The 27,553-nt window shown below is 34.0% G+C and overlaps 1 protein-coding gene across 1 annotated transcript in view; it reads left to right on the forward strand.

The window, feature by feature from the left end:
* Positions 1-27,553, forward strand: part of CBLB (Cbl proto-oncogene B, E3 ubiquitin protein ligase) — a 208,529-nt gene that overhangs the window by 159,192 nt on the left and 21,784 nt on the right. Inside the window, exons 10-16 of the mRNA XM_008581783.1 lie at positions 1,886-2,071; positions 3,509-3,874; positions 11,917-12,011; positions 20,781-20,924; positions 23,967-24,064; positions 24,181-24,312; positions 27,106-27,246. Coding sequence (XP_008580005.1) covers positions 1,886-2,071; positions 3,509-3,874; positions 11,917-12,011; positions 20,781-20,924; positions 23,967-24,064; positions 24,181-24,312; positions 27,106-27,246 — 1,162 coding nt within the window. The remainder of the gene's footprint in view (positions 1-1,885; positions 2,072-3,508; positions 3,875-11,916; positions 12,012-20,780; positions 20,925-23,966; positions 24,065-24,180; positions 24,313-27,105; positions 27,247-27,553) is intronic.

Consider the following 27,553-nt stretch of genomic DNA (forward strand, 5'->3'; position numbering starts at 1 on the left):
GGGCGACACTGAGGGTTGTGATCCGTTGCCGGACACGGAAAAAAGACAAAAAAAAAAAAAGTACACTATGGGAAGGAGGAGAAAAAAGAAATTTTAGGGCCAGCCAGTGGCTCACTCGGGAGAGTGCGGTGCTGATAACACCAAGGCCCCGGGTTCAGATCCCATATAGGGATGGCCGGTTCGCTCACTGGCTGAGTGTGGTGCTGACAACACCAAGTCAAGGGTTAAGATCCCCTTACCGGTCATCTTTTTAAAAAAAAAAAAAAAAAAGAAAAAAGAAATTTTACCTGATAAACAATAGCTCAGCCAGGTAGTCAAAGTCACATAAGCGTGATGAATAATGTTGATAATATAGACCTTTGATATGATGTGGTCAAAATGGCTCTTTACTTCCCTGGGCCTCCTCCCATAAACTTAGAACCTCAGTCTAGTCATAAGAAATACATCAGACAAATCCCAGTAAAGGGACATTCTATAAAATATCTGACCAGTACTCCACAAAACTGTCAAGGTCATCAAAAACAGTGTATGTCTAAGAAACTGTCAGAGCCAAGAGGAAACTAAGGAGACATGATGACTAGAACTAACAATATAGCACCCTCGATGAGATCCTGGAGCAGAAAAGGGACATGAGGTAAAAACTAAAGAAATATGAATAAAGTAGGAATTTTAGTTAATTGAGAAAAAAGCCAAAGGAAGTGTGGATGTGAACCCAAATCTGTCATCTCAGTCAGATAAAGACAAGATAGCTAAATCTTTCTGAATGTTCCTGGAGTTCACATGAAATTGTCAGGGGATGACATCACCTATCTTATAAAGGTGAGTAGTGTTAGGAGGAAAATGTCTTAAGAACAAGCTTAAAACTCTTTATAAATATGAGAATTTGGAAACAGATACGTAACAAAGCAAAAGAGATTAATGTAGTAGCTTATAAAAATTAAGCCTAGATCTCCAAAACTAGTATCTTAGCCTTGAAAAGAAAACTACCTGGTTTGTTGGAACAGAATATTGTTCAACCTAGTAAGACTATTTTATTAGTTAGTATGTATTTATACCAAATAGCAAACAGGTTATGCCGCATCGAAACACACATTCACACGCGCGCACACACACACGCGTGCGCACACACACACTTCCAGAATAGGAAGTGTTGCATAAGTACAAATCAAAGTACTTCTTTGTGGCTTTTTGATGTTATTTTATTTTCCAGACAAGATTTTTTAAAAAATCTTGCAGTAGCATAGAAACCTATCAATTTTTAGCAGAAGTGCAGACCTTCCCAGATTTAATTAATTGTTCTAAAAGAAAAACATTTAACTTGAGGATTTCTTTTCCCTGTGAAGGTTTAAGAAAATTATTTGGACTTAAATCTGTTTATTTTAAATATCCAGTATAGTTGAAGCCCAGCCTGATCTAATTGGTTTGTAGGAAAACAGACTTTGCACTGGATACATATTTCATGTGGAACAAAGCAATTTCTAAGTTATAGAATGTACAAAGCACAAAGAAAGTTTTGTAATATAGATAACCAAGAGCAATGTGCATTACAGCATTGCGTGTTTCTGCTTTTCTCATAAAATACAGACAGGTTTCTTGAAGAATATCTGCATTTGGTTGTCTTTACACTATACCTTTGCTGTTTGTTTTTCCTAGGCCCTTCCGGCAAATTGTAGGAGAAACCTTCAATCTATTCCTTACATAATATTCCCTTTGAGGGACAGTGTGAGCTCTCTGCATCTATTAATTACAGTAAACTAAAGGAGTTTATTTTAACAAATGTACAGTGCACACACCTTCTTCAAATCAGATGTCTTCCTTAAGAACTGAAAGGCATGTGCTCTACACATCGAATAAACAGCAGCACCTTTCTCATTGTCTATTCTAGTGCACCGATAGGCAGAACTCACCAGTCACATCACCAGGATCCTCTCCCCTTGCCCAGAGAAGAAAGCCACAGCCAGACCCTCTCCAGATGCCACATCTCAGCCTGCCACCAGTGCCTCCTCGCCTTGATCTAATTCAGAAAGGCATAGTTCGGTCTCCCTGTGGCAGCCCAACTGGTTCACCAAAGGTAAATTAATTTTATTAGAAACACAGATGATGATTTTATGCGGCAATTATTGTTTGCTCAGGTTCTTTTAAATTCCATTATTCATATATTTCTTGTTCCCTTAATTGTTCATGAACTAATTGGATACTTTCTAATTTTGTTTATGAAGAACCCACTATCCTAGTCCTTGCTTTGTTACTATAAAAGTTGCATAATTATTCAAAGAAAGCACATGTCTGTAGCCCTGTGATTTGCTAAAATAAATAGCAGAGAATGTTATTCTGTTTAACGGATTTAAAAGGCCATTATATGCATTAAAATAATTTGCATGCTGTTATCAAATGGTACTTTACACTCATTTTCATAGTGTCATTACAAGAAAAATGTGATGGGAGTATATTTGCATAAGGGCTTAAAGTGTAATAAATTACCACCCATGTTTCAAGGTGACTCAGAAGAGGGAATTATATGTCCTTTTCATACCTGGAGGAATTAGTTACAATGAAGTACATATTTACAAAGTAATTATATTACCGTTTAATATGAAAGACATAATTCTAACTCTGTAAATTTAGGCCTATAGTGTATTTTATTTCTCTGTGTATATTTCTTTTCCAAACTTGATAAGGGCCTATTTTGCTTTAAGATTTTAAAAACTAATTATATTTGCTAATATGCTTTATAGCCTAAAATTATTTGGTAATACACTATAGTAGTATTTGATTTTACTACATTACAGTTAACTTGATTTTAAGATCATATGATGACTTCTTAGGATGTTATTTAGAATTACGTAAACACAACAGATAACTTTTTTCTCTATTTTGTCTTTTTTTTTTTTTTAACGTGACCGGCAAGGGGTTCGCAACCCTTGGTTTGGTGTCGCCCGCACCGCACTCAGCCAGTGAGCGCACCGGCCAGTCCTATATGGGATCCAATCTAATTTGCCTCATATCAGTTCTGTATTGCAGTGATGTAAAGAAAAATTTTTAAAAAAACACAAAACTTTAAATTTTCCAGAAATACTACAAATCAAGTTGCTTTTTAAAAACGTAAAACTGAAAACAGCTTTTATGGATTTATTTTATCTCTCCTAAATTATAAATGTACTAATAAATAAATGTGTAAATCATAGAAATGTGTAAATATTAACATTTTTTAATGTCACTCAAATCCCCATATCATTTTGATCTACCTTTTTCTGTGTAGTTTCTGTAACAACATTTGTATTTACATACTCATTTCTACAAAAAATCCTAACGAAAAGTATTTATATGAGGTTTTTTTATTTCTTTTAATTTCATTAACATGATAAAAAGAAACTTATTGAAAGATGGCGTAGGAATCTAGTAAAACTCCAGTATGGCTTAGAAAACAAGAGCAATAATGAACTAGTCTGGAAGTCATTTCAGTGCATGGTACAACCTTTAGTTTGTTTTTTCTCTTGTGTCTTTTTAGTCTTCTCCTTGTATGGTGAGGAAACAAGATAAACCACTCCCAGCACCACCTCCTCCCTTAAGAGATCCTCCTCCCCCTCCACCTGAAAGACCTCCCCCCATCCCACCTGACAATAGACTGAGTCGACACTTTCATCCTGTGGAGAGTTTGCCTTCCAGAGATCAGCCAATGCCTCTTGAAGCCTGGTGTCCTCGGGATGTATTTGGAACTAATCAGTTGCTGGGATGTCGACTCCTAGGGGATGGTTCTCCAAAGCCTGGAATTACAGCAAGTTCAAATGCAAATGGAAGGCACAGTAGAATGGGCTCTGACCCAGTGCTTATGCGGAAACACAGACGCCATGATTTGCCTTTAGAAGGAGCCAAGGTAAGAAATATGCAAAGTAGAAGCTAAAGAATCTGCTTATAAACTCTTCTGATAGGAGGTAGTATAAAAGGTTGGGCAGTATTTTTTTTTTTTTTTTTTTTGCCTAGTGTGGCACTTCCCTGCAGGTCTTTAATTATTTTCAAGTTATAAATAATCAGAAAGCTCATTAAAACTTAAAAGAAGCCAGGAAGAAGGTTCTAAGAAATGATTTAATTTTAATGTGAAGACACTGGACAATTTGCCAGAGATTGCTTTCACCTTCCCTTATTTTATCTGCCAAAAATTTCTTCTGTTAATAACGTGGTGGTGGTAGAATCAGCACCGTATTTTAAAAAAATGTTTGCGTAATTATACATATCATAAATCAGTCGTTGGAATTAGTTGTTGCCTAAGACACTATATTTTAGGTAGACAGGTAAAAACTTCTCACGTACTTAGAAACACCAAATCTAGTTCACTTTTACAAAACTAGCTCTTTCCCCATAAAACCGAAAGAGATTCTCACACTCGTGTGTTCTAACTTGGCAGATATCACCACCATCATTTATACGTTTAGGAACGAATTTAAATGTAGAGGGAACAGAAAAGACAACAGCAGAAATCACAGAATTTAGAACTCTTTGTAGTCTCTAGGCAGAGCTGTACGTTAATACTTTCTGGTATTTGCTTCCATGATGTTTTTGGCTTTGAGAACAGATCATTGGCATCTTCCTCCTTCAAAGACTGTAATATTAAAGTGATCCCATCTCTATTGATATTAAATTGTTATGGTTATGGCAGTAGTCTATTCAATCAAAATAGTGGTTTAAAGTTGGTGAGTTCATATTATAACATACTCAGAAAACAAAGATGAAGTGTGAAGTGTGACATACTCAACTCCTCTGTGTGTACTTAACTATGTTTAACCTCAGTGATATTTTAGAGGAGCCATGATAAGAAGAGTCAAAACTTCTCTAGTGCAGCATTCAAAACAAAGGAAAGGAGTGCTGGTAGTTTGCCATTACTCTTTGCCAGTGACTCACCTTAGTACCTTCTGTTTCATCTATTGTAAATGTGAGGATCCCTTGAAGTCTTCCTAAGGTCATCTAAATAGTGATGCAAATATAAGAGAAAGCACTTGTGGAAGCAATTTTATACTGGTTTCTGAAAATATAGAGTTTATCATCAAAATAATTTTTCCACAAGCTAGAATCCTGATTGCAGGAACCTGCTCCTTTTTTTTTTTTTTTTTTCATTTTAGTGATTTTCTTTCCCTTTATCCTCTATTACTTTTCATTTATATGTGATCACATTTATCTTGAGAATAGTGGTGGAATAAGCTGTAATGTGAGTTGACTGGTTATATCTCAACAGTGTGTTACAATTTATTTCTGAATGGATTTAAGAAATACCTAATAATTATCATAGCCAGTTCATTGAAGACCTTTTGTTTCAGGGTTTTTAAAGATAATATGTTACTTAGTTTTAGTGCTAATATAAACCTGTCCTAAGTCTTAGAGCACTAGCTGTTAGTTTTTTTATGAGATGTTACAGTTTAAAGAATTGGGGTGACAATTTCCTAGGTTATAAGAATAAAATTTTATTTTTATTATATTAACTATAGGTATGAAATACTAATATTGAGTTCAGTTATGAAGATTCCTTTAAATGTTTCTATGTGAACTTTCATTTTCTGATAATTGATACAGATCAGTACAGCAGAGAACACTAAGTGAATTGCAAATTTTATCTCTTACCGAAAGCTGGCTTTTAATCTTGCTAAGTTCTATTTAAATAAACCTCACTCAGATTCTTTAAGGTCTAATCTCATATATTATGTGTATTAATATTGCAATGCTTATATCTTCAAAGTTAATCTTGTTATAACTAGAACTGATGTTTCAACCAAAATTAGACATGTAAGATTTCCAATTTCAACCTAGTTGTTTGACTCATATGGTTAGTGCATTAAGTGCCGTAAAACTGTAAAACAGACCATGACTCCTCTTTTATTAAGGAAAAATGGTTCCCGTTCAGTAGACCTCAGGGAATATCACACCTTACATAAGTGGAAATGGCATAATTCCTCTTCTCATTTTTATTGTTGGGAGACTTAAGAGGCTGGCTTCAAGTAACAACTGCCATGAGACTGAGTCCATCTACGATCTTGTAGTTCTCAGTTTCTGTGATCCTGGGTTGCAGTTTGTTACCAGGCTGTGGAATCAGACCTGGATTTCACTTGCTGCTCTAGAATTTACTGGCTTTGTGGATGTGAGCAACTTACTTCATCTTTGCCATCAACCCCACTTACTTTCCTTACTTTATAAAATGGAATGATAGTACCTGTTATTTAGGAGAATAGTTAGCCTCAGCTTTCTAAATCCCCAAACTGACAGTTCAGAAATGAAAGCAAAAATAACAGCTGGACATGGAGTATCAAAACAAGTTATAACAGTCAGCATTTTCTTTCAAAATAGTTGTGTTTTTTTAAAACCTAAATCATCTCCTTTCCACCCTTTCCCTTTTTATTTAGCATAGTTGGTAATATATATTTGGTAAGCACTCAGTAATGTTGTTGCCATTATCACAATACTTAAGCCAGTGATAAATGTGAAAGAGTGTACGTGTGCTGGGGTTGAGGGTTGAACGGCGGCAGTAGGGCAGGGACAGCAGGTTAGAGGAAGAGGATGTCCATGATACGCAAATACGCAAGGAGTACGCACAGATGGGATTTTCTGTATCTCGCCAGCACTGGCATTCAGCCAAGGGTAGAACATAATTTGCTTGTTTAAAAGAGAATTTGTGTTTCTCTTTAGAAGAGTATTAGTTTGGCACAGGTCAATCACACACAATAAGAAAAGCAGAGGGGATGAAGAGGAAGGGGAGATAATTTTGATTTTTTTAAAAAGACTAATATTTTTCATGAAAATGGTAAATGTTAACAATGTTTTCTCACCCTTGGTACCTAGTGTGACGTTTTGTTGTTTGTTTATTATATTATCATGGGAACAAGGGGTGTGGAGGTTTAGCTATTTGGAGACTGAATTGTTATCTTCACGTAATGTTATCAGTCCCTCTAAATGTAAGCGAATACACCTTTTTTTGTCAAATAGTAACAATTGCCACTTAGGTTTAGTTGTTTTCATTAGAGGTGAAGCTTCAAATGAAATATCATCCCATTTTAGAGATAACAAAATTCAGATAAGTACTAAAAGATCAACAAAGAGTAAGTGTACATATGGAACGCCCAAGGGCAATTTACAAACTAAATACCCTGGAAACAGTTGGTTGTCCTCTGTCAGTGTGTCATTCCCAGCATCCATTGGAATCATTTGTCTTTTTTATTTGCATCTTCACTAGAAAAATAATAAGGGAAGCAAGAATGAATTAAATTCTAATTACTCCATTTGCTAATTGTAGAGAACCCTGAGGAAAAAACTCTTTAATTTGTAGTTAAAATGAGGTGTAAGAATTTTCTGTGACACTCATTTGCTCCCTTATCTTTCCTCCTCCCACCTAGCATAGTCAAGTGCTCGCTAAGGTAATCTTTACTTTTAATATGAATCTGCAAGCTAAGAGTTACTAGTTTATTTATCTTGTTTTATTGGTAAAACATTACTTTGCTATAGCACTGTTTCTGTTCTTGGAAATTCTGAGTCTTGCTGTGTTATCAACCTGTTTCTGAATAAATATCTTGTTGGCTACATAGTTATTTATTGTTGGTGGTGCTTTGTTTGTTTTAATTACCTGAGATGAAAATATTTGCACTAAAGTATTTTAAAATATGATTAGAAACTTGAAATTTATCTACTTATTTCTAGGTATTAATATTGTGGCCAGCTATCATTATTTCTTCCCCTTGCGAGATTAAAAACTACTGCTGTTTGTTACGTGATAAAAACTATCTTTAACTTGTCATGTTACTTACAGTGACATTGTTCCAAGGATGATCCTATCTATAATAATCTTTTGAAGATATTGCCCGATAAATACATCTAGTGGTCCTTTTCAATATTGTGGCTTTTTGCACTTTTGGTGGAGAGGCACATGTTTATGAATGCCCTTAAACTTATCTATCAATTTCAAGGGTTGTCTTTCAGAAAATAAGTGTACACTGGACAAAATACAGGGATACTTTTGGAGTCATGTCTGTAGGGATTTATATCTGTAGGATGGGGAAACAGTTTGTGTTTAGGGTTTTGTAAAAAAAAAAAAATTCTTAATTGCACTAAGATTTTCACAAAAGTACTTGTTTTGGTATTTTGTATCTCAGGTGTCCCAAATGTTTTAACCTTCAGTTTTTAGACAATATCTGTATCATGAGAAAACATTTCAAACTCCAAAGTTAGGTTTAGATGCTACCTTGAGGCATATAGAAAAATATTAATCTAGGATAACCTAAATTTATAGTGAATTATACAATCCAGATTATACTTCTTCCACAAATATAAACTTCCATTATTGTATTCTTATTCTCTCAACCTGATTCAGCTGTATGTGTACTTTGGATGTTCAGGGCATTGTGTGGAATGTAAAGATAAGTAAAGTACAGCCTAGTGAGGATGAGACAGGTATGTGATTAAGTTACAGATAAAGGGATTTGAGAAGCATCTAGAAAATATGTGCGATTCCCAAGAAGAAAAAAAATTCTGAGATGCAGAATAAAAAAAGAAATAAAGAAAGAAAGCTTAATGCAAGAGGATCACTGGCTATAAGACATTGAAGATTGGTACCAGTTGTTTTTGCAGGCATGACAGGAAGGAATAGCATGAAGGTAGGAAAATTTGTATAGTGAGTGATACCGAGTCAATTTTGGCTGGAGAATAGGGCATATAGAGAGAGCAGGCAAGTGAGGTTAGACTATAGCAATGCCGGTTGAAACCAGTGTTATCTTAATTTGGTAGGAATGAAAGAGCTTTTAAAGTTGTTTTGGCAGAGGAATGATAGGATCAGAATTATGAATTTAGAAGATTTAAGTTGGTAGCATTTTCAGTGCAATTGCTGATGGATTTGAGACAGTGATCTAGGAAGGCAGAGGACAAAAAGATGTTTCCTTTGGGAGTCAGTGAGGTTTCAGCCTTGAACTCCTTCAGTTGCCACTGTCAGTCTGTACGTTAGAGGAACTGTTGTTTTCTACCATTTTCAAACAGGTTTTTCAGATTTCTAAAGAACATAAAATAATTATTTTTAGCTCAAAAAGTTGTGGTTTATTGCACTCCGTAAGTTAGTGGCAGGTAAAATGATTTCTGCCCTCATGAAATGGGTGCAGGTGGGAACATGGATTTCAAAATGACAATGTTAAATCTTTTTCTCCAATAACCATCAAGAAATATAAACATCACTTTACATGAACAGAAATATGAACATCACTTTAGTACCTGCACATTTAGGTCCCTTGCTGTTTGCACATTTGTGTAATCTCAGTCTGTTAATTAGGAAAGAACTATAAAGAATTCCGTGTTTTTTATTAGGCATACTCTCAGTACATATTTTAGAACAGTTTACAGGAAGATCAGCCATTAAATAAACTGCATATATTTGCTGAGAGAGTTTCAGTAAACTAATGAGTTTCTTCCAGCTGTAGCAAAGGAAAGTCATTTCATTGGTTAATGCCTCCATTAATAAGGTCATCTAAGCCAGTCAGCATTCAATATTCATTTAAGCCCTACTGTGTTAAAGCACCTGGAGCAATGTGCTATAAAATGACAAAGAAATAAAAGAGGCTTTGTCCTGAAAGAGACTTAATGTGGCATGAATTCTCCTCCACGGAACATAACTACATAAAATATAAGCAAAACATCAGCAGATGCCAAGCTCCAAATGAATGGTTAAGAATAGACACTATGGCATTTCAGAGGTAGGGGATATCTTTTAGTTACTATGTATCAATGACAGTGTTTCTAAAACAGAGAAAGTGCTGTTTGCGTTATAAAACATATTAATTGATGGTTTCACAAAATCACTTAAGTTTCTTAGTTTATTGCTGTCCTAGAGAATGAGTTACCTCATTAACTGTGGTTTTACCAATGATAGACATCATTGCCTATGTGACTTGTCTTAATGAAATTTAATGGTAGTCTGTAAAAATGTTGTTCAAGCCGTTGTTAATATAGTTATTCTGTCATTTACCTGATTTTCAATATAAATAAATCTTTGAGTATATCAGTACTCTTTTTCAGATATGTTCACATTGTTCTAATTACAAAATTATGGGTTAGATTATTCTTCAAGTAGAACCAGTACAAATGAAACTATTATTCCCATCTCTTTTACTTTATTATTGCTGAAATTTTTTTAAGTATCAATGAAATATCTAACATATATAGATACTTAATAAAATTTTATTATTGCATATGAAATACACATTACATTTTTCCAGAATGAATCTTAAGTGCATTTGGGACAGAAACTTTAAGATTTGATTACAGAATTCTTACATGGTACGTATTCCAGCAGCGTGCAATGAACTCCAATTAAGAATGACTTCAAATACTCATTTTCACAATGAGCATTTGTGGTTTGATACATGTATTTGTTGGTTAAAAGGCATTTTTTTAATGTTAAAGGATTTCATTAAACTTTGCAATGATTAATGTCTACAAAGGCACTTAAAAATGTTCATGGAAAGGTAGAATTAAATGATAATATAAATCTTTCCATGAACTTTTTGAAGACTTCTCTATTAGTAAATTTCTTTTCTCTAGAAAAGTTTAAAAACTTAGCCTTGTTCTGTTATTTGGCTCATAGTCAAAAACGTATGATCAGATCATTTCATTTAAAGATGCAGTTTGTCGTGATGTAACTATGATATATTGACTCTAATGAGGTGAGACATGAAAAAGAGAAATTGGAACTAAAGCATGGGACCTAGTTTTTAGAGTGAAACTTTAATGCTATAAAATTAGATCTTGTAGCTTTGAAATGCAAACATTGATCTACTTCAAATGGTTCTTTAAACTTGTTTCTTTACTTATTTTAAGTCAATAGGTAAGTATGGACTTTTCAGTTCTGCATTTTAAAGTTTCAGCAACATTTGAGAAATATGAGGGGTGGGAAAAAAGTAATTAGTAGTTTCTTAATTGAATTATCTACGACTATTCAAGTTACTTTTATATCCATTTTGCCCTAGCATTAGTCCACCTTTTAAATATGAATTAGTAAGAGTTTGCAGAAGAGCTTCATGATAAAAGTCTAGTGATTACTTACTGGATTATAGACTAGGTCTTAAAATATGCTTATTCTTTACATGTGAATATGTCTTCGCAAAGTTTTCCTCTCATTCCCCCCCCCTTTAAGTTGCTGTAATTTCAAAATTGTTGGAAAAGCAAAGAGCAATTGTTCAGATCATTCCTGTCGTGTGACGGAGAAATCTGGAAATCAGAATTTCCTAATTCTGAGTAACAAAACACCGGCTCTCTCTGGTACCTTATGAGCAAATTAACAATTATGGTTTGCTGTGTTCATAAACTGAAAATTATGTTTAAATTCATCTGCACTTTGAAAGCCAGGACAAGTCTCTACTTATCATTAGTGCTGAAGCTTCACTCTTGAAAGGCACTTCTGATTATCTGATTATCAGGAAATTTAAGAATGTCTATTAACCCTAGAGAGATATAATTTAGAACACTTTTATTTGGAAGAAATTGAAATAAGAATTGTATCAGTACTGCTCTTTTCTTTACCGAATACTTATAGGTAATGTCTTTTCAAAAAAAGGCTCATCATATTTGGGAAATTCTACTATTTATCTAGATATCTATATCTGACTTATAATGTAAGGTTATAATGTAACCTCTTATAATTGAGAGGTTATAATGTAACCTCTCAATTATGTGTAAGAATCTAGTTGAATCTTTTTCATATAACCTGGTACCACTTTTGGTGGTGGTGAATCACCATCGTGGTGCAACTGACTCCTAAATAAACTGTGTGATATTTCACTTGTTTAAATAAACTGAAATTATGTATTCTATTCAAAATTGTAGGTTTTCTAAGAGCTACTATTGTTTTAAGGTCTTCCAGAAGTTAAATTCTTGGAAACTAACCGTTTGGTTTACTTTCAGGTCTTTTCCAATGGTCACCTTGGAAGTGAAGAATATGATGTTCCTCCCCGGCTTTCTCCTCCTCCTCCGGTTGCTACCCTCCTCCCTAGCATAAAGTGAGTTGTATTGAGTTTGGAGATAATTTTTCCATGTATACAGATATGGTGCATAGTGGTTTTGAGGTTCACAGTACAGAAACTACAGAGTGAATAGAAGGACCTCAATAAAAAGCAATTCAGCTGGACTTATAAACTAAAGTACCAGAAATCAAGATCCTTCCCGATTCTTGCTGGTAACCAGTTTCTATAAGATTTATCTAAATTCTGGAAATTACACGTAGAGCAACAGGGAGAGAAAGCTAAGTATTCCCTACATCCAAGAAGTGAATGCACCTCTCTTCCTCGGAAATATCACATTTTATCCCAACTTATTTTCTGAGTTTGACATTAGAAAATAATCTTTGGTTCCTTTAATTTTTCTATTTCTCAAATCCATACAGCCACTAAGTCCTGTTAATTGCTCTTTTGGAGTTTTTCATATTCAGCTAATCTTCCCTATTGCTCTAGCTTTGCCTCATAGCTAGACAATTTTTTCTGATTATCCAATGTGATCACAGAATTAGTATCACTGGAATTAAAGCTAAAAAAATGAGTTAACCTGGGTATCTTTTATTTGGGGACACAGAGGCACACAGGACATTAAGTAATATCTACCCAAGTTAAACCAGGATAAAGCCAAGTATCCCAAATTTCATTTTTCTACTCTTTATATGAAGTCAGGCTGCCTGCCTTTCTTTTAATATATTATGTACATTGCAGCTGAGTTCATTTAATTTAAATTCTACCTTCTCTGGATCACTTTCTCACTCAAAAACCGATATTGTCTCCTCTATACTATTATTTAACTCTAAACTCTTCTGCTAGCAATAAGATCCTATGGAATTTTACCCAACTGAAATATTTTTTGGTGATTTCTAATGCTTGCGTTGGAATCATGTCTGGATATTTTTCTCCAGCTTTTGAGTTTTTTATGCTGTTCTCTCCTTTCTTTAACCATTTCAGAACCTTTATCCTAAAGTTTCATGTCTCAGGCTCTATTTCTTTATGAAAACTTCTGTGACTTCTTCAGTCATAATGCACATTTCTCTTCCTGCGACTTATTTTCTACACATTTAGTTATGTACTCTGCTATACTGTTTTCTAACTTAAGTGTGGCTCTTGACATTAAAAAATTATAAGGTTTTGAGCCTGGAAACATTGTCTGTGTTCCCTGATTCTCCCATAACACCTTACTGTATTTGATGAATAATAAGTACATGGAAATTACTTGGTTGCTTAGTTAAGTGATTTTCATTTTATCTGCTAAGGTCCTCATTTCAATTGAAAGTATTAGAACTTCTTCATTCCTTCCTCTGCAGGTCACTGACTCCCGCTATGCATGTGAATGCAAAAGATTGGATAAGCTAGATCCCAGCCCCCAAGAAATTTACAGTGTACTTTAGAAAATAAAGTTAACATATGTGAAGTCACTAATGCTAACTTGTTACTTTTATGAGTTTGAAGAAGAGTCTGTTATAGACTTTGTAAGTCAAGAATGTTTCATAGAGAGAGTGGAAATTTCCTGAGTCACAGAGGATGGGCACGATTGAAAAAGACAGTGTGTGAGAAAAGTAAGATAGTAAAATTTGTCATCGCTTATGGGATAGTGGGAAACTCAGCTAATTGGACGATTCTCCAGTGGGAATTTTTCTTTTAGCAGACATAGGAGTTGGAAGCAGTTACACATATTCTGTGTATTAGGCTCTAAATCAGTGAGAACATGTGATGATATTCCAGCCCCAAGTGAACTCTGGATATGTGTATATGTAATAAAACATCTAATAAGCTCAATTTCCTCTGATAATTCAGAGAACATGAGAAAATGAAGTAAATGAAATCTTGCTAATGAGAGACTAAATTTTCACATTCTGTTTATTAAATTCATATTGGCAAATGGGATGAGAGGCAGAGGTTGCCGTTTGCTTCATTTGTATTTAATATTAAGGACCTACTTCTCCCATAAATAAAGCAAGAATGAAAAATCCATAGTAAAATATGTTTTATTCATATTTTTCTTATATTTCAATTTGTAAGTGCATGTGAACTTCACCATGTGGTTATACTTTCTTCCATTTACCCTTGATTTTTTCCTTAGAAAGAGTGCAGTTGTTTTACTTAACTAGAGACATATTTCAACAGTGCATGTTTAACAGCAGATAGTTTTCTACTTTGCATGCTGCAAGTTAGCCATAGTTAACAATACAGGTGTTTCCTTTGAATGGCACATTTATCTCTCCAGCTTATTTTTTTTTTTTTCTGACTCTATAAGCATCAGTAGTGCATTGTAGAAAGTATGCAAAGTAATAAAAGAAAGAAAAATAAAACAAGTGCATAAATGTAGGCATACGCATAACCCTAAAAATCAAAGTCCAGAGTTTTAAAATTTTGATTTTTTTTTTATTTAGACTTTTTTTTTAACGTCACTTAGATAATATTGTGGAGATAATTTCATGCCCTCCTTTGTTACTTAATATTATCATAAGCATTTTTCTTAATTATTTATGTACTGTGTTTATTATGAAACCAGCATGGAATTCTGAAGTGACTGGTATGATAAAATCAGACTGGGTTCCAGATCTGATTCCAGCACTTAAGTATTTGTCTTATTTTGAGCAAGGTAACTTCTCTGGGCCTCACTTTCTCTGTCAGATAAATGACAGGATCAATTTAACTAAAATGATCTCTAAAATTCTTTTGTGATCTTCAACTTTTTAAGATTTATGCAATATGTTTTTTTAAGGGTTACTTATCTTACAGTGTTAATTATGTATGAAATTTTGGCAACCTGAATGTTCATTTACAGTCAGTTGGTCACATCCCATTGCTGAAACTACATAAATTGGATTATTGCCATGGTTTATTCTACTACTATTATTATTATTCGTCTGCTTTGGCCACATTAGAGTGTATAGCCAGAGTACAGTGAGTGTAGACTTGGCTCTAAAGAGTCATAGAACAGAGGTCTTAGCAAAATATCACTCACTGAAATAGGGATGTTGAACATTTAAGTACCCATTTCCATCTTAGACTCTAAGTGCATGTTTCAAAATTAGGCCAAAACAAAATTAAAAATTGCTACCTAAACATGAACTTTTGCAGTTCTCACAATGTTGAATGCCCCAGTGTCCGAGAATTGCAAAGCTATCATTTACCTTTAAATCTATATTATGTGGTTATGAATCTTTATTGAATTGTAATTGTTAAATGTTTGATATTGTTACTCTGATCCTCATCTATTTGGTGTTAGAGGCTACTTATTAGTAGCGTTTCTTTTCTTGCTAAACTGTGTCTTTGCAATTATGTGATTTTTATCGTGTAATTTATCTTAAGACCTAGAAGAATACAGAATTTATTTCTAAAAATATGTACTGTTTTAAAAGTAAGCTTAAACTATAATTGTTTGTTTAGATAAACTTAATTTTTCTAAAACAATATTTTTTCTAAATGGTTTCAATTTAATTAACATCATTGACACTAAGCTATAAATATAAAATTTTAAGTAAATGCTTGAAACATGGGTAATTATTTTTTAGAGGGAAAATAAAAAATCTTATGTGGATTATTTTTACTTCGTAGTTTATTTACTGAATTATGTTTGTCTTGAAATAATTTGATTTTTCAAAATTAAAGAAAATGAAACTTTAAAAAGTTAGAAAATATTTATTTTTACTTGACGAAATACGTTGGCAAATAAACAGAGACATTTTTACAAGTAATAATGAAGTAATTACTTCTGGGTAATAAATGTTCTGGAATGCTAAGGAATGTTATTTTTGAGAAGAATGTTTTTATTTTGCCCTGTGTTTTAGAAATGGGTATTTTGTACTTTTGACATATTAATTCTAGGCTTTCAAATACCTGTGAACCAATATTACTTGATTCATATTTTTGTTAAAGAAAAAAAAAAGAATTTTTGTTGTTGGAAGTAGTATTGTTGATTATTGTTATACGTTTTTCTAAACAGATAAGGTGCTAATGTTTTAGGTACAATAAATAGAGAATCCAAATTTTGCCCAACTGTTTTCATTCAGTTGCTATATTGACAGAAGATTCAGTGTGCACTAATTGAAATCTTTGTCCTGTTTGGGATTTATGCTCTAATTAGGAAGAAGAGAAAGTAAACAAGTGACTATAGTGTATAGTGTCAGCTAGTGGTATTGGTAAGTGCTAGGAGGAAAAGTAAGTGTGAAGGGGATAAATAATGAAGGGGATAAAAGATCCTTATTAAAGATCTCTCTGAAAGAGTAATATTTGAACAGAAACCTGAAAGGAAGGGAGCAAGCCATGAGGTTATGTATGTGAAGAACGTGAAAGCTAGACAGAACACAAATGTAAAGCAACTTCAAATCTTTCTCCAAATTAAAAACAAGTCAGTGAAAGATGCTTATAATTAAACTTATCTTAAAACTTAATAGTATATACAACACTGACTTTTCTTGAGGTCATTAAAGAACCTTCAAAATTAGCATGTATATTATAAAACTCTAATAATCTAAGAAAATGATTTTTATGTAGCAAGGGTGCAATAATCATTTTAAATATAGCTATATTTTGTTTTACCTCTTCTCTGGGCTATAATTTCTCTCAAGCATTTTCCCTGTTAGAATTGGGATAGTGTAACAGAAGAAATATGGAATAATGTGTATGGCAAGCTAGGAAGACTATGTTTTTTTTTTTTTTTCCTTTTTGTCTTTTTTCGTGACTGGCAATGGATCGCAACCCTGGAATAATGTGTATGGCAAGCTAGGAAGACTATGTGTTTTTTTTTTCCTTTTTGTCTTTTTTCGTGACCGGCAATGGATCGCAACCCTCAGTGTCGCGCCCGTACTGGACCGGGACCGGCAACGGGATCGCAACCCTCGGTGTTGCGCCTGCACCTTGCTCAGCCAGTGCTCGGCGGGAGCGCCGCCGCACTCCCAAGCGGCGCACTGTAGCAGTGCGCCACCGGGCCAGCCCAGAAGACTATGTTTTAATAAAAGATATTTTTATAACCTTGCCTTCAGATATTACTAAATAAGGAGAGATACATAGAAAAAAAGCAAAATGATATATCACACTTAAAATGCTTTTCTAGATTATGAAAGAATCCTGCAAATGACTGATCTCTGTCCCTCACCAGCTTGGTCATTTATTTCTCTAATAACCACTCATTGTTTTTGTCTAAAAGCTTGTAGGTGCTCAACTACACACATACCATGTCAGGCTTTGGAAACCTCAAGGTCTATCCTTAAACATTTTACATTTCAAGACTGATCTATGTGATCAATCTATAGTAAACATGGTATCAGTGAATAAACGTACTAAATACACAGAATAGAAAAAAGTATTTATACTTCAAAAAAAAGTATTGAATTTGTGGGGCAATGTCATAGGAGTTTCTGGTATAGACAGTAAAGATGGTTGTTTCTACATTGCTTTTTTTCTGCAAAAGTTGATGGAATGATTGTGGTGTAAAATTGCTCAAAATGAAGGGAAGAAAAAGTGTTTGGCAAGAGTGGTGTTTGAGGTATAAGTTGTTAAGTGTTAAAGCTAATGAGATATGCAGAAGGTCACCCTTCTGATTATATGCCTGTCACACCAGGGATATAGAATGCTCTAGAGGAATGCATTTGTGAACTTTGTTTCAAATTTAAAAGTCATTAATTAAGTACAGCATTAGAAAATATTCTCCTTTGCTAGCCTGAAAATTCACCTATTTCTTGGTTTGTTTCAAGCATGCACATGTAGAAAATGAATGTATATCTTACTGAAGGCTCAAATAACTGATGCACAGTGAATTTAACAAGATGTGCAGGTTGCGGGGAGGGTGGCTGTGCATCTTTGAAAGTGTGTGTCCCTGTGCATTACCAGTGTATTAACTCAGGAATGACAGGTACAGTGCAGAACACTATGAATGCATGATGATAATAAAAGGGAATGAAGTATTGGGTAATGGGTGTAAATGATAGAATAGTTTACTTGGCAGCTTTAACTTGGAACCAGCCAAATATAATTTGTTCTACATTATTACTCTGATATCCTAAAAATTTCTCATGAGTCATATCAATGTCTAAAACTTGTCCCATGCCCCATAAGTTAGAAATTTTCTCTTCTGCTCAGAGTAACATATACATGAAAAGATAATGACTAATTCTAAATCTAATTATATTACCACTCATTTAGTAGCAAGTAAAATTGAACCCGTTTTTTTTGAATGAATTTGTAGATGAAAAAAATCCCACATATAATTACAAATAGTGTAATTATTTACATAAATTTAGATTTTTTTGGTATTTTATGTACAACTTCTTTATATTATTTGTACCTTCCTCTTTTATTATTTTTTTGTTACAATAACTTCTTTTATGTTTTCTTTCAGAATTGGTTTATAAAAATTTATATGATATTGAATAAAACACACTGGAATCATATTCTTATAAATTAACATATTTTTATTCTAAGTAGGATATTATACTGTCATAAGAAGTTTATATTCCAAACATAAAATTTAAACCTAGTTTTTAGAACTTTATTAACATGGAACAGTTAAGTATTATTTTTATATTTAGATACAAACAACATTTGAAGGCTTTGTGACTTCTAGATATAATTCATTAAAATTTATTTAAGCTAACAATCCGTAACTTGTAAGTTTTAGCAATAAGCCCTTATTAGTCCATAAAATATTAGATGCTCAGTCTGTTGATTTGCAGCATAGCAAAAGAGTGGGATTGGAGGGGGAGAATTATCCAGAGAAATTCTCTATCATTGAAGAATGGAATATAGAATTAGCCACAAGTGTGATTTCAAAAATTGTCCATTCTCGACTCATAATGAAGTGCTTCTTTGGAAAGTCTTAAATTTTTGGAAGTAACCTATAACAGAAAGGTATTAGAGCATTCCTGATATTGATGTGGTTGTTGAATTTTGCTCAAAAATTGTCTTTTTCTTTTATACGGTACATGCTTGAATTGCATAGGAAAAAGGATTTATTATGAATGAAAATATATTGGGGCTTAGAAAGTATGTATATAGTTCTTACTTCATTTATTCATAGAACCCATTCTGATCCTTGAGTTAGCTAAATTGATGTCTTTGTTTATAAGAATTTATGGAAAAGTAATGTTTTAAATTCCTGCTCTAATGTCAGGATTTATTATGAATGAAAATATATTGGGGCTTAGAAAGTATGTATATAGTTCTTACTTCATTTATTCATAGAGCCCATTCTGATCCTTGAGTTAGCTAAATCCTTGAGTTGATGTCTTTGTTTATAAGAATTTATGGAAAAGTAATGTTTTAAATTCCTGCTCTAATGTCATTTTGCAGTTCATATACTTATCTGCCTTCAACTGGAAAGTAAAGGATAGCAGATGTAACCCTTAGTTTATTAGTAAGTTTATAAGCTTGTGCTCTGAACAGTGACATCGTACATTCTGTCACCACATCACTGTACTTTTATCTCACCATAAACTGTCATTCGAGTTCTAACATCACTCAAACAAGAATTCAAAGATCAGTATTGAGGAATTCTTCAAAGATGGGTAAAAATATACTTTTAAAAAATCTTGAGAGATTTTTGTTTGATCTCAGAACTTCCTAGAGACTTAGATATATGGTTGAAACTTGAAAACCTTTAGGTTTTTTATAATGTTTTCTAGTATTGGACACAAAGAAAAGCCCCTAGAATTGTTTTCACTCTAACTAGTAAGAAGAAATCAAAATGAAAAAGTTATTTCAGGCTCGATGGCTCCATATACCAAAGGCCTCTTGCTCCCTCTACAGAAGGTGCTTCAAAAGTGCAGTCATTTAGATTTTTTTTTTTTTTTTTTTTAATGAAACAGATTTCTCATGAGGTTCACAATAATTAACAAAAATATTTGTATCTGTGTGTATCTCCAGTGTCTTGCAAACTAGTTGGTTGTCCTAAAGTTGATCGGGTTGTTTTTGTGTATTTCTACTTCAGCATTTTTCAGTGGTATCAGCAAGGGTGAGATTAAACTCCAATAGAAACAATTGTGAAAACAGTAGTTTTTGTAGGTTTTGTTCGCTTGTTTGTTTGGGTTTGTTTTATTTACCCTCATGGATAAATAAAATGCTTGAAATTTTCTTTGATGTTAGTTGATTATTTTATTTATTTTAATTCTCTTTTATTTAGTTGGGGAATTTAAGCCCTAAAAATAATGTACTCCACTTCAAAGACTTAACAATAAGTTCTCTTATTATCTGCTTCTAATTATTTCATTCATTTTTAACTCTTAGTCTTTGTTGGGGAAAAAACAGTCTAACAACTCGAATTGCATTTTCACAGGAGGGTTAAGTTTCATTGAATTAAGCTGAGTTTTTTTTCAACTACAGATAATATTCACAAGACAAAAAGTTTGACCCTGTAAAGACTTCATTAATATATAAAACTACCACACATATATTTTTATCCTACTTTACTCATTTAAATTAAATTGGAACAAAATGTTAATATTTAATAGCTTTGGTTCAAATAGTTTTACACATTTTTCTTACAACTCTTAAGACCTTTTTATTTTATTTGACAGATTACTAGTTTTTCTTATTGTACTATATAAAATTATAAGTATGAAATTTTTCTTATCCCATTGAGAATGTCTTAACAAAAGATGGAAAATCCTTTTCATTTGTATTTAGTATAAGAACAGCTCCTCTGATGTTACAATATAATTGAAAAATGAATGTTAAGTGACAATGAGCTTCTTTGATTTGAATATGTCACATCGGACTTTCCTGTTCCTCATATTATGCTTAAACTAGATTGGATTTTTTTCCCCCTGGTAGGTGTACTGGTCCGTTAGCAAATTCTCTTCCCGAGAAAACAGGAGACACAGTAGAGGAAGATGATGATGAATACAAGGTTCCTTCATCCCATCCTGTGTCCCTGAATTCACAGCCATCTCATTGTCATAACGTAAAACCTGTTCGGTAAGAAAATGGGAAGCTTTTTACCGCCTTACATCTGCATCAGCATTATCATTTGTGGTGTTTGATTTTAGGCAGTTGAATCTATTAGATTAGAAATCCATGATTTCTACTTAAAATCTTCTCTTCCTAATATACAATTCTCTGCATTACTTTCAGAGAAAACTAAAAGATGCAAATTTCCTGTTGTTCAGGAAGTCATTTAAGTTAGTTGGCTAGTAAACTTGATGGAATATTTTGTTGCTCCCTCGTCCCCCAAGAAACAAATTATATCCTAATAAAATTTTGCTATACGTTATATATAGTGCTGACTAATTCATGTTTTTTCAAAATATATTCTAATGTATTTTATCTGTCCCAAGCACATATCTTATGAAGAAAAATTAGTGCCTAGAATCAAAGGTATTATGCTAACCTTCCTTAGAGTTTTTCTTCATGATGTGAATACTAGTATAGTTTATATTCATTTCTCTTCTCAATGTGCTACCTACTTCTATTCAGATTTTGAAGAAGTTTAAAAAAATACTGAAGTTATTTCCATTAACTGTTTTTTACATGTACTATTTTACATTTCCTTGGATCAAATAAGAATATGAGGAATAGTGGTTTTGTTGTTGTTTTCTTTCTGTTATTTGTTTATTCTCACTGTAATAGGGATATCTTTGGTCTTTCTAGTAGCAGCTGCATTGAGGTATATCAGCATTATTAATAATGCATGATATGTACTGAAATATTAGTTTGTCTTTAAGTAAGAGCATGATTCTGCATTATATCATTGAATTAGTAAACTGTAGTCTAATAATATTTCTGCTTATTTTTTTTACCTGACTGACATATATGAGGTATTCATTAATCAAATCTCAGTTTCAACACTTACTTTCTGAGCTCCAGTTTCCTTTGTATAGCATTCCGGGAGCTGTGCTTGGCACATAGAGTAGGGCTCAACTATGGCTGGTGGCCCTGCTTTCCTTGATTGACTGACTGAGGGTTAGGAGAGCCATTGAACATTTCTGTCATCTGGGTTATCTTTACACAGCGTGCCATTTCCTTTCAAGGTCAAGTCAATCAACTGAAAGTATTTTATGAGTAGAGTGTCCTTGTCTTTTCAGATGAAAAAACTGAAAATTGTCTTAATACCTTTCTCAAAAATCTTGCCGAGGTAGAAAATGCAGTACTTGGACAAGAGAATCAAATCTTCATTTTAACCAGAGGTCTGTCTTAATAAGTGATCCTGGTCAGAATTATCAACACTCCACAGAATTATTAACCAGGATCATTAACACTCTACAGTTCAGGGCTTCATCTTGCAAATCAAAAATCAAAGCAGTTCTTGCTAATTCCTGGTGTTTAAGGCATCTGTTGATAAAGTAATATCAGCATTGAGAAGACAAAGAAATAACTGGAAAGCAATTTGTTATATCAGAAGAACCAAGTATCTGCAATCTATTAGAGAAAAAAGTTATTCCTTCTCATGAAATATAAATCATTACAGTTTTCAGGGTTTCTTTGGCTCTTACAAATGTGTAATAATTTTTAAAAACTGAAGTAGGATGAGTCTTTTTGGTCTCTTTGGGACTCTCATTTTTTTCATTGCTGAAGAAGTGAAGGGTATAATTTTAATATATTAAATTTTAATTGTCATATCATATTGGATGAGATTTTTGGTGGCAGGCCTCCCAAATCTTGAAAATAAATTTGAATTACAACCATCATTACCATCTTTCCACTGTTATAAAGAGAAGTAATAAATGTTGCTAATCCCTAAACTTAATTGGAGTGAATTCTTTATCTAATTTGTTCTCGAAAGCTAATGGATGAAGTGTCTTCTTATGTCCTCTCTAAAGCACTCTTTAAGTTTAATACTTCCTTTCCATATGTGTTTTTCCCTTCTTTGGAACATCATGAGAAGTAAATTGTCAGTATGTGGAAAAAGTGAAACAGAAAATGAATAATTCAATTCAATTTCAGTAAAAAAAAAAAACCCGTCTTTATTATGAAGATTCAATACATGATAACTATTTTTAAATGAACCATCTGTAGCCCCTTAAAGAGAAGTGGGCACCAGAGAGAATAGAAATGAATTTCAGATGAAGCACTCTTGCAATATCTATTCAAATATCCACTATCTGCATCATTATGTATGTACATTTACTTTGCTCTAAGAATTCAGAGTAAATCAGAGAAGAGTAAAATGTAGACTGTGCTTTCTATAGCTCTTTGTTAGATGATTATAGCTATATGCTGTAGGCAAAATATGCTCTGTATCTTCTCTTCCTGCTGCTACCTTCCCATGCCCTAATTTTATCCATTGTGTTCATAGTATGATTCAAAGGTATTAATAGCAACAACATACTTTTTTTTTTGTAAAGATTACCCTTTACACACACACAGATTAAAATACTTGTCATGTACCCACGACCTTCGCTAAAGTCATTCTTCTGTAGTGCCAGAATGCCAGAGTTTGGTTCATGGAAGTGGTGAAATAGTACCACAGGCTCTAGGTATTTGAGATTCCTGTCAGAATTTTAATAGAATTCCTGAAAGTTTAATAATTTTCTTTCTTTTATGGGTTCTAGTTCTGTTTTTACTTACAAGGAAAGCTTAAGTTACAGAAATGAAAATATGGTATTAAATACCATCAACAAATAATGAAGTCATTGGGAATATTATATACTTTTTGCCTTGGTGTATATTCCTTTTTTACTTTAAAAACCTGACCAGGTACTATTGACCTCATCCAAAGAGGTATGTTAATTTCACAGATGTGTTTAGAATATCAACAATTTTTGTGACCCTTATAATTCTTGGTTTCAGTTAAAAAGGAGAGAAACTATTTGTTCTCCATGGGATATTTATTTCTGCTTTTTAAAATAAGGGGTTAGAGTTTTAGATATTATTATTGGTACTGGTATGCCAGAAAACAAATATACTGTATTTATTTTCAAACTTTATTGTATGAGCAGGGACATTAGTTCCTTCTATTCCCCAAATGCCTTTTAAATGAATTATCCTTATGTTATTTTTGTCCTTTGATCTCTGCTTTAGGTCTTGTGATAATGGTCATTGTATATTGAATGGAACACATGGTATGTCTTCAGAGATGAAGAAATCAAACATCCCAGAGTTAGGCATGTATTTAAAGGGTATGTATAGAATACATTCTCCTTTGTGATCTACATCTTAATGGTCAGAATTTAAAGGCAAAATTTCATGCTGTTGTTACACTGAAAATACATTAAGGTTTTGTGTTATCCTCTAGGAGATGTTTTTGATTCAGCCTCTGATCCAGTGCCATTGCCACCTGCCAGGCCTCCAACTCGGGACAATCCAAAGCATGGTTCTTCACTCAACAGGACGCCCTCTGATTATGATCTTCTCATCCCTCCATTAGGTTGAAACCTTTAAAAAAATTTTAAGCAAACCACACCTGCTTTTCTCTCAATATCTGACTTATCAGCATTTAGAGTTCAATGTAACACAAGCTCACTGGGTTATGAATTTGCCTAAAATTAGAACAGGTTCTCCAGGTGAGGTGGCTCCCAAGTTCCTGTGGCCATTACTCCATTTAGATGATTAAAGTAATGGTGTAAATAGCTGGCTATCAGGGTTTTATCAAGTTGTCTCTAATTTACTAAATGCAGTCTAAAAATACATGAGAGCACTGTTCATTTCTCTAGGTCCTTGTGTTCTAGTAGTTATGAAGTGATGATTTGAAATATTGAGATTTTCTTTATGTATAATCCAGTCTAAAAATACATGAGAGCACTGTTCATTTCTCTAGGCCCTTGTGTTCTAGTAGTTATGAAGTGATGATTTGAAATATTGAGATTTTCTTTATGTATAATAATTCTTAATAAATGGGAACTTATTCTTCTTTCAGCATGAAGTGACCCAGTTCTACTTATGCTAACTAAATAATGGAAAATTTTATATTTGTAGAGAACTGAGAATAAATTCTGTTATATTCTAATCATTACAACTACAATACTCTCAAAGAATGTTTCAAATTATAATATGAAGAAACACATTTATGTGTGTTTGTGTGTGTACACCTATAAAGGTGTATGCAGGTACCTATGTATGTATGTTGAAGTTGGCTAGTGCCAATGTCACTATTAATTTCATTAATTCTAGGTAGGAAGCTTCTCACCCTATTTTTAGAACAAGACAATTAGAATCTTCACATACCTTAAGACTTCACAATAAAGGAGAGCCACTTGCAACCCGAGATCCAGGTGGAGGCCCCCAGACAGCCCTCCCCGCACCTGAACAGAAAGCAGGAAAGCGACTAGAGACCCAGACAGAGGCCCCCAAGCAGCCCTCCTCCTGCCTGAACAGAAGGCAAGAGAGTGACCCAGGACCCGGGCAGACGCCCCTGAGCAGCCCCAACCCCTTCTGAACAGAACTCAGGAGAGCAGCGACCAGAGATCCAGGTGGTGGAGGATCCCCGGCAACCCTCCACCTGCTGGAACAGAAGGCAGGAGAGCACCCTCAGCCAGGACCCACGTGGAGGCCCCCAGGCAGTGCTCCCCCAGTGGGAACAGAAGGTGAGGGAGCACCCTGCAACCTGGGCAGCACCTCCCCCCCAACCCCCCACACACCCCCAGAGGAGCTTATGCTACCATGCAGGTGAGCCCACACAGCCACTGCCATAGCTGCTGCCACTGCAAGAACAGCACACTGTCATAGTAGCAGAATGGACCACCCAGAAGGCAGGCCGCCATAGCACAGTCCACTGCACTGATACAAGGAAAGTCACCAGCAGAAACAGGAGGAAGTCTTTCTTCTCAAAGTCCACTCCAGAGTAATAGAAGAAGCACGTGCTCTATCAGATGACCATGTATCAACGAGATATTAGAAATATGAATAGACAGGAAACCATGACAGCACAAAAGGAACACAGTAATTCTCAAGTACCAGATCCCATAGAGTAAGAAACCCCTGAAATGACTGAAAGGGAATTCTGAGCAACAATCTTAAGAAAACTCAAGGAGATGAAAGAAGACTCAATTAGAGAACACAATGAAACAAGAAAAATATATCCAGGATATGAAGGGCCTTATGATTTTGATGATCTTCATATTACCCATGTCCCTAGCATGGTGCCTAATATTTAGGGGCTGAAAAAGGATTGGGATAAATGTGATAATTGAACAGATAGCTATAGGTTGGAATCTTAGCAAAGCGCTCTCTCCTGTATCTTCCAATATTTTAAATTAGAAAAATGTTTATGATGATAGGAGAAAATATTCTGCATATTTTTTGCAAGCAAGCTCAGTGAATGATAAAACCATTTTTCTTTATGCCTTTATGTTTAAGTTACTCAACTTAAGTACATATAAATTTTTAATTGGAATATATAGGTGTGCACTGTCTCATTCACAAAGTATTTGGGATAGCTTGACAAAAATACATGCGCTGCATTTTATTTTTTTAAAAAAACAAGGTAAAGGAAAATGTGAGTAGAATAATAAGGTGTGGCAAGGGATAAATAAGCAGACATAAAAGCACGCTGTAATATTCCAGTTACTAAAGCTGGGAAATATGCAAATGTGATTAAGTAGCTTTTGGGACCACAAAGGGGAGTTCTGTATTTAACTATTTTTCATTAGAGCTATCAGATAAGAAGAAAAATATCATACTCCTGTGCTATAGTGCATTTTCTGTATATTTTGACAGTAAATCAGATATATGGAACGTTAGTTTAAATGAACCAAAATCCTGCAGAATAAACTTTATGGAATAATTAAATTATCCTGTGACATTAAAGAATATGTGCATGGTATGATTTTCTAATTAGAGGCTGTGAACCCTTTTGTTACACAGAGAATTCTGTTTTGATATTGTGACCAATAATAATTATTCAAACTTCCAGTATCCTAATGTTAAAAAGGTTACAAGGGAACTGTGAACTGTTTCATAACCTTCAATGCTGCTTTTTACAGAAAGACCTGGGAGATAGAAAAGTTTGTATGGGTATGTCTGTATGTTTGAGTGTATATCTCTCCAAACACTCCCACAAAATAATTAGATCCCATTATCAAAGTCGGTGAACTGCTGGATAAATGCTGCAAGTGAAATTCTTCATAAGCAACAAGAGAAAATCAATCATTACTTTTCGTTGACACTGTACATTTTCATTACTGAAGTTCTGTTGTTGATATCAACCTTTCTTTAAATGCAGGTGAAGATGCTTTTGATGCCCTCCCTCCTTCCCTCCCACCACCTCCACCTCCAGCCAGGCACAGTCTCACCGAACATTCAAAACCTCCGGGCTCTAGTAGCCGACCATCCTCAGGACAGGACCTTTTCCTTCTTCCTTCAGGTAGGAAGGAAAAGCCAAAGAAGACTTTTCACTTAAAGCAAAAAATGTTCCCAAGATCTTACTAGCAAATAAATGTTAGTGATCATTAGCTTCTTCCTCCCTAAAAACCCCTGGGTGGTCAGAGTCTTAATTAAGTGGGTTAGTTAGTTCACTGATTGTTTTAATGCCCAGAGGATTACAAAGATAGGAAGAGCAATAAGGAATCAGAGATTTAGAAATGGTCCTACAGAGATTGTCCCATCCAAACAACAACCTTATGTTACATAAAGCATCCCTGAGAACCAGAACAACAAAGTGACTGGGCCAG

This window comes from Galeopterus variegatus, unplaced genomic scaffold, assembly GCF_000696425.1.
Source record: "Galeopterus variegatus unplaced genomic scaffold, G_variegatus-3.0.2 Scaffold2457, whole genome shotgun sequence".
Taxonomy (NCBI): domain Eukaryota; kingdom Metazoa; phylum Chordata; class Mammalia; order Dermoptera; family Cynocephalidae; genus Galeopterus; species Galeopterus variegatus.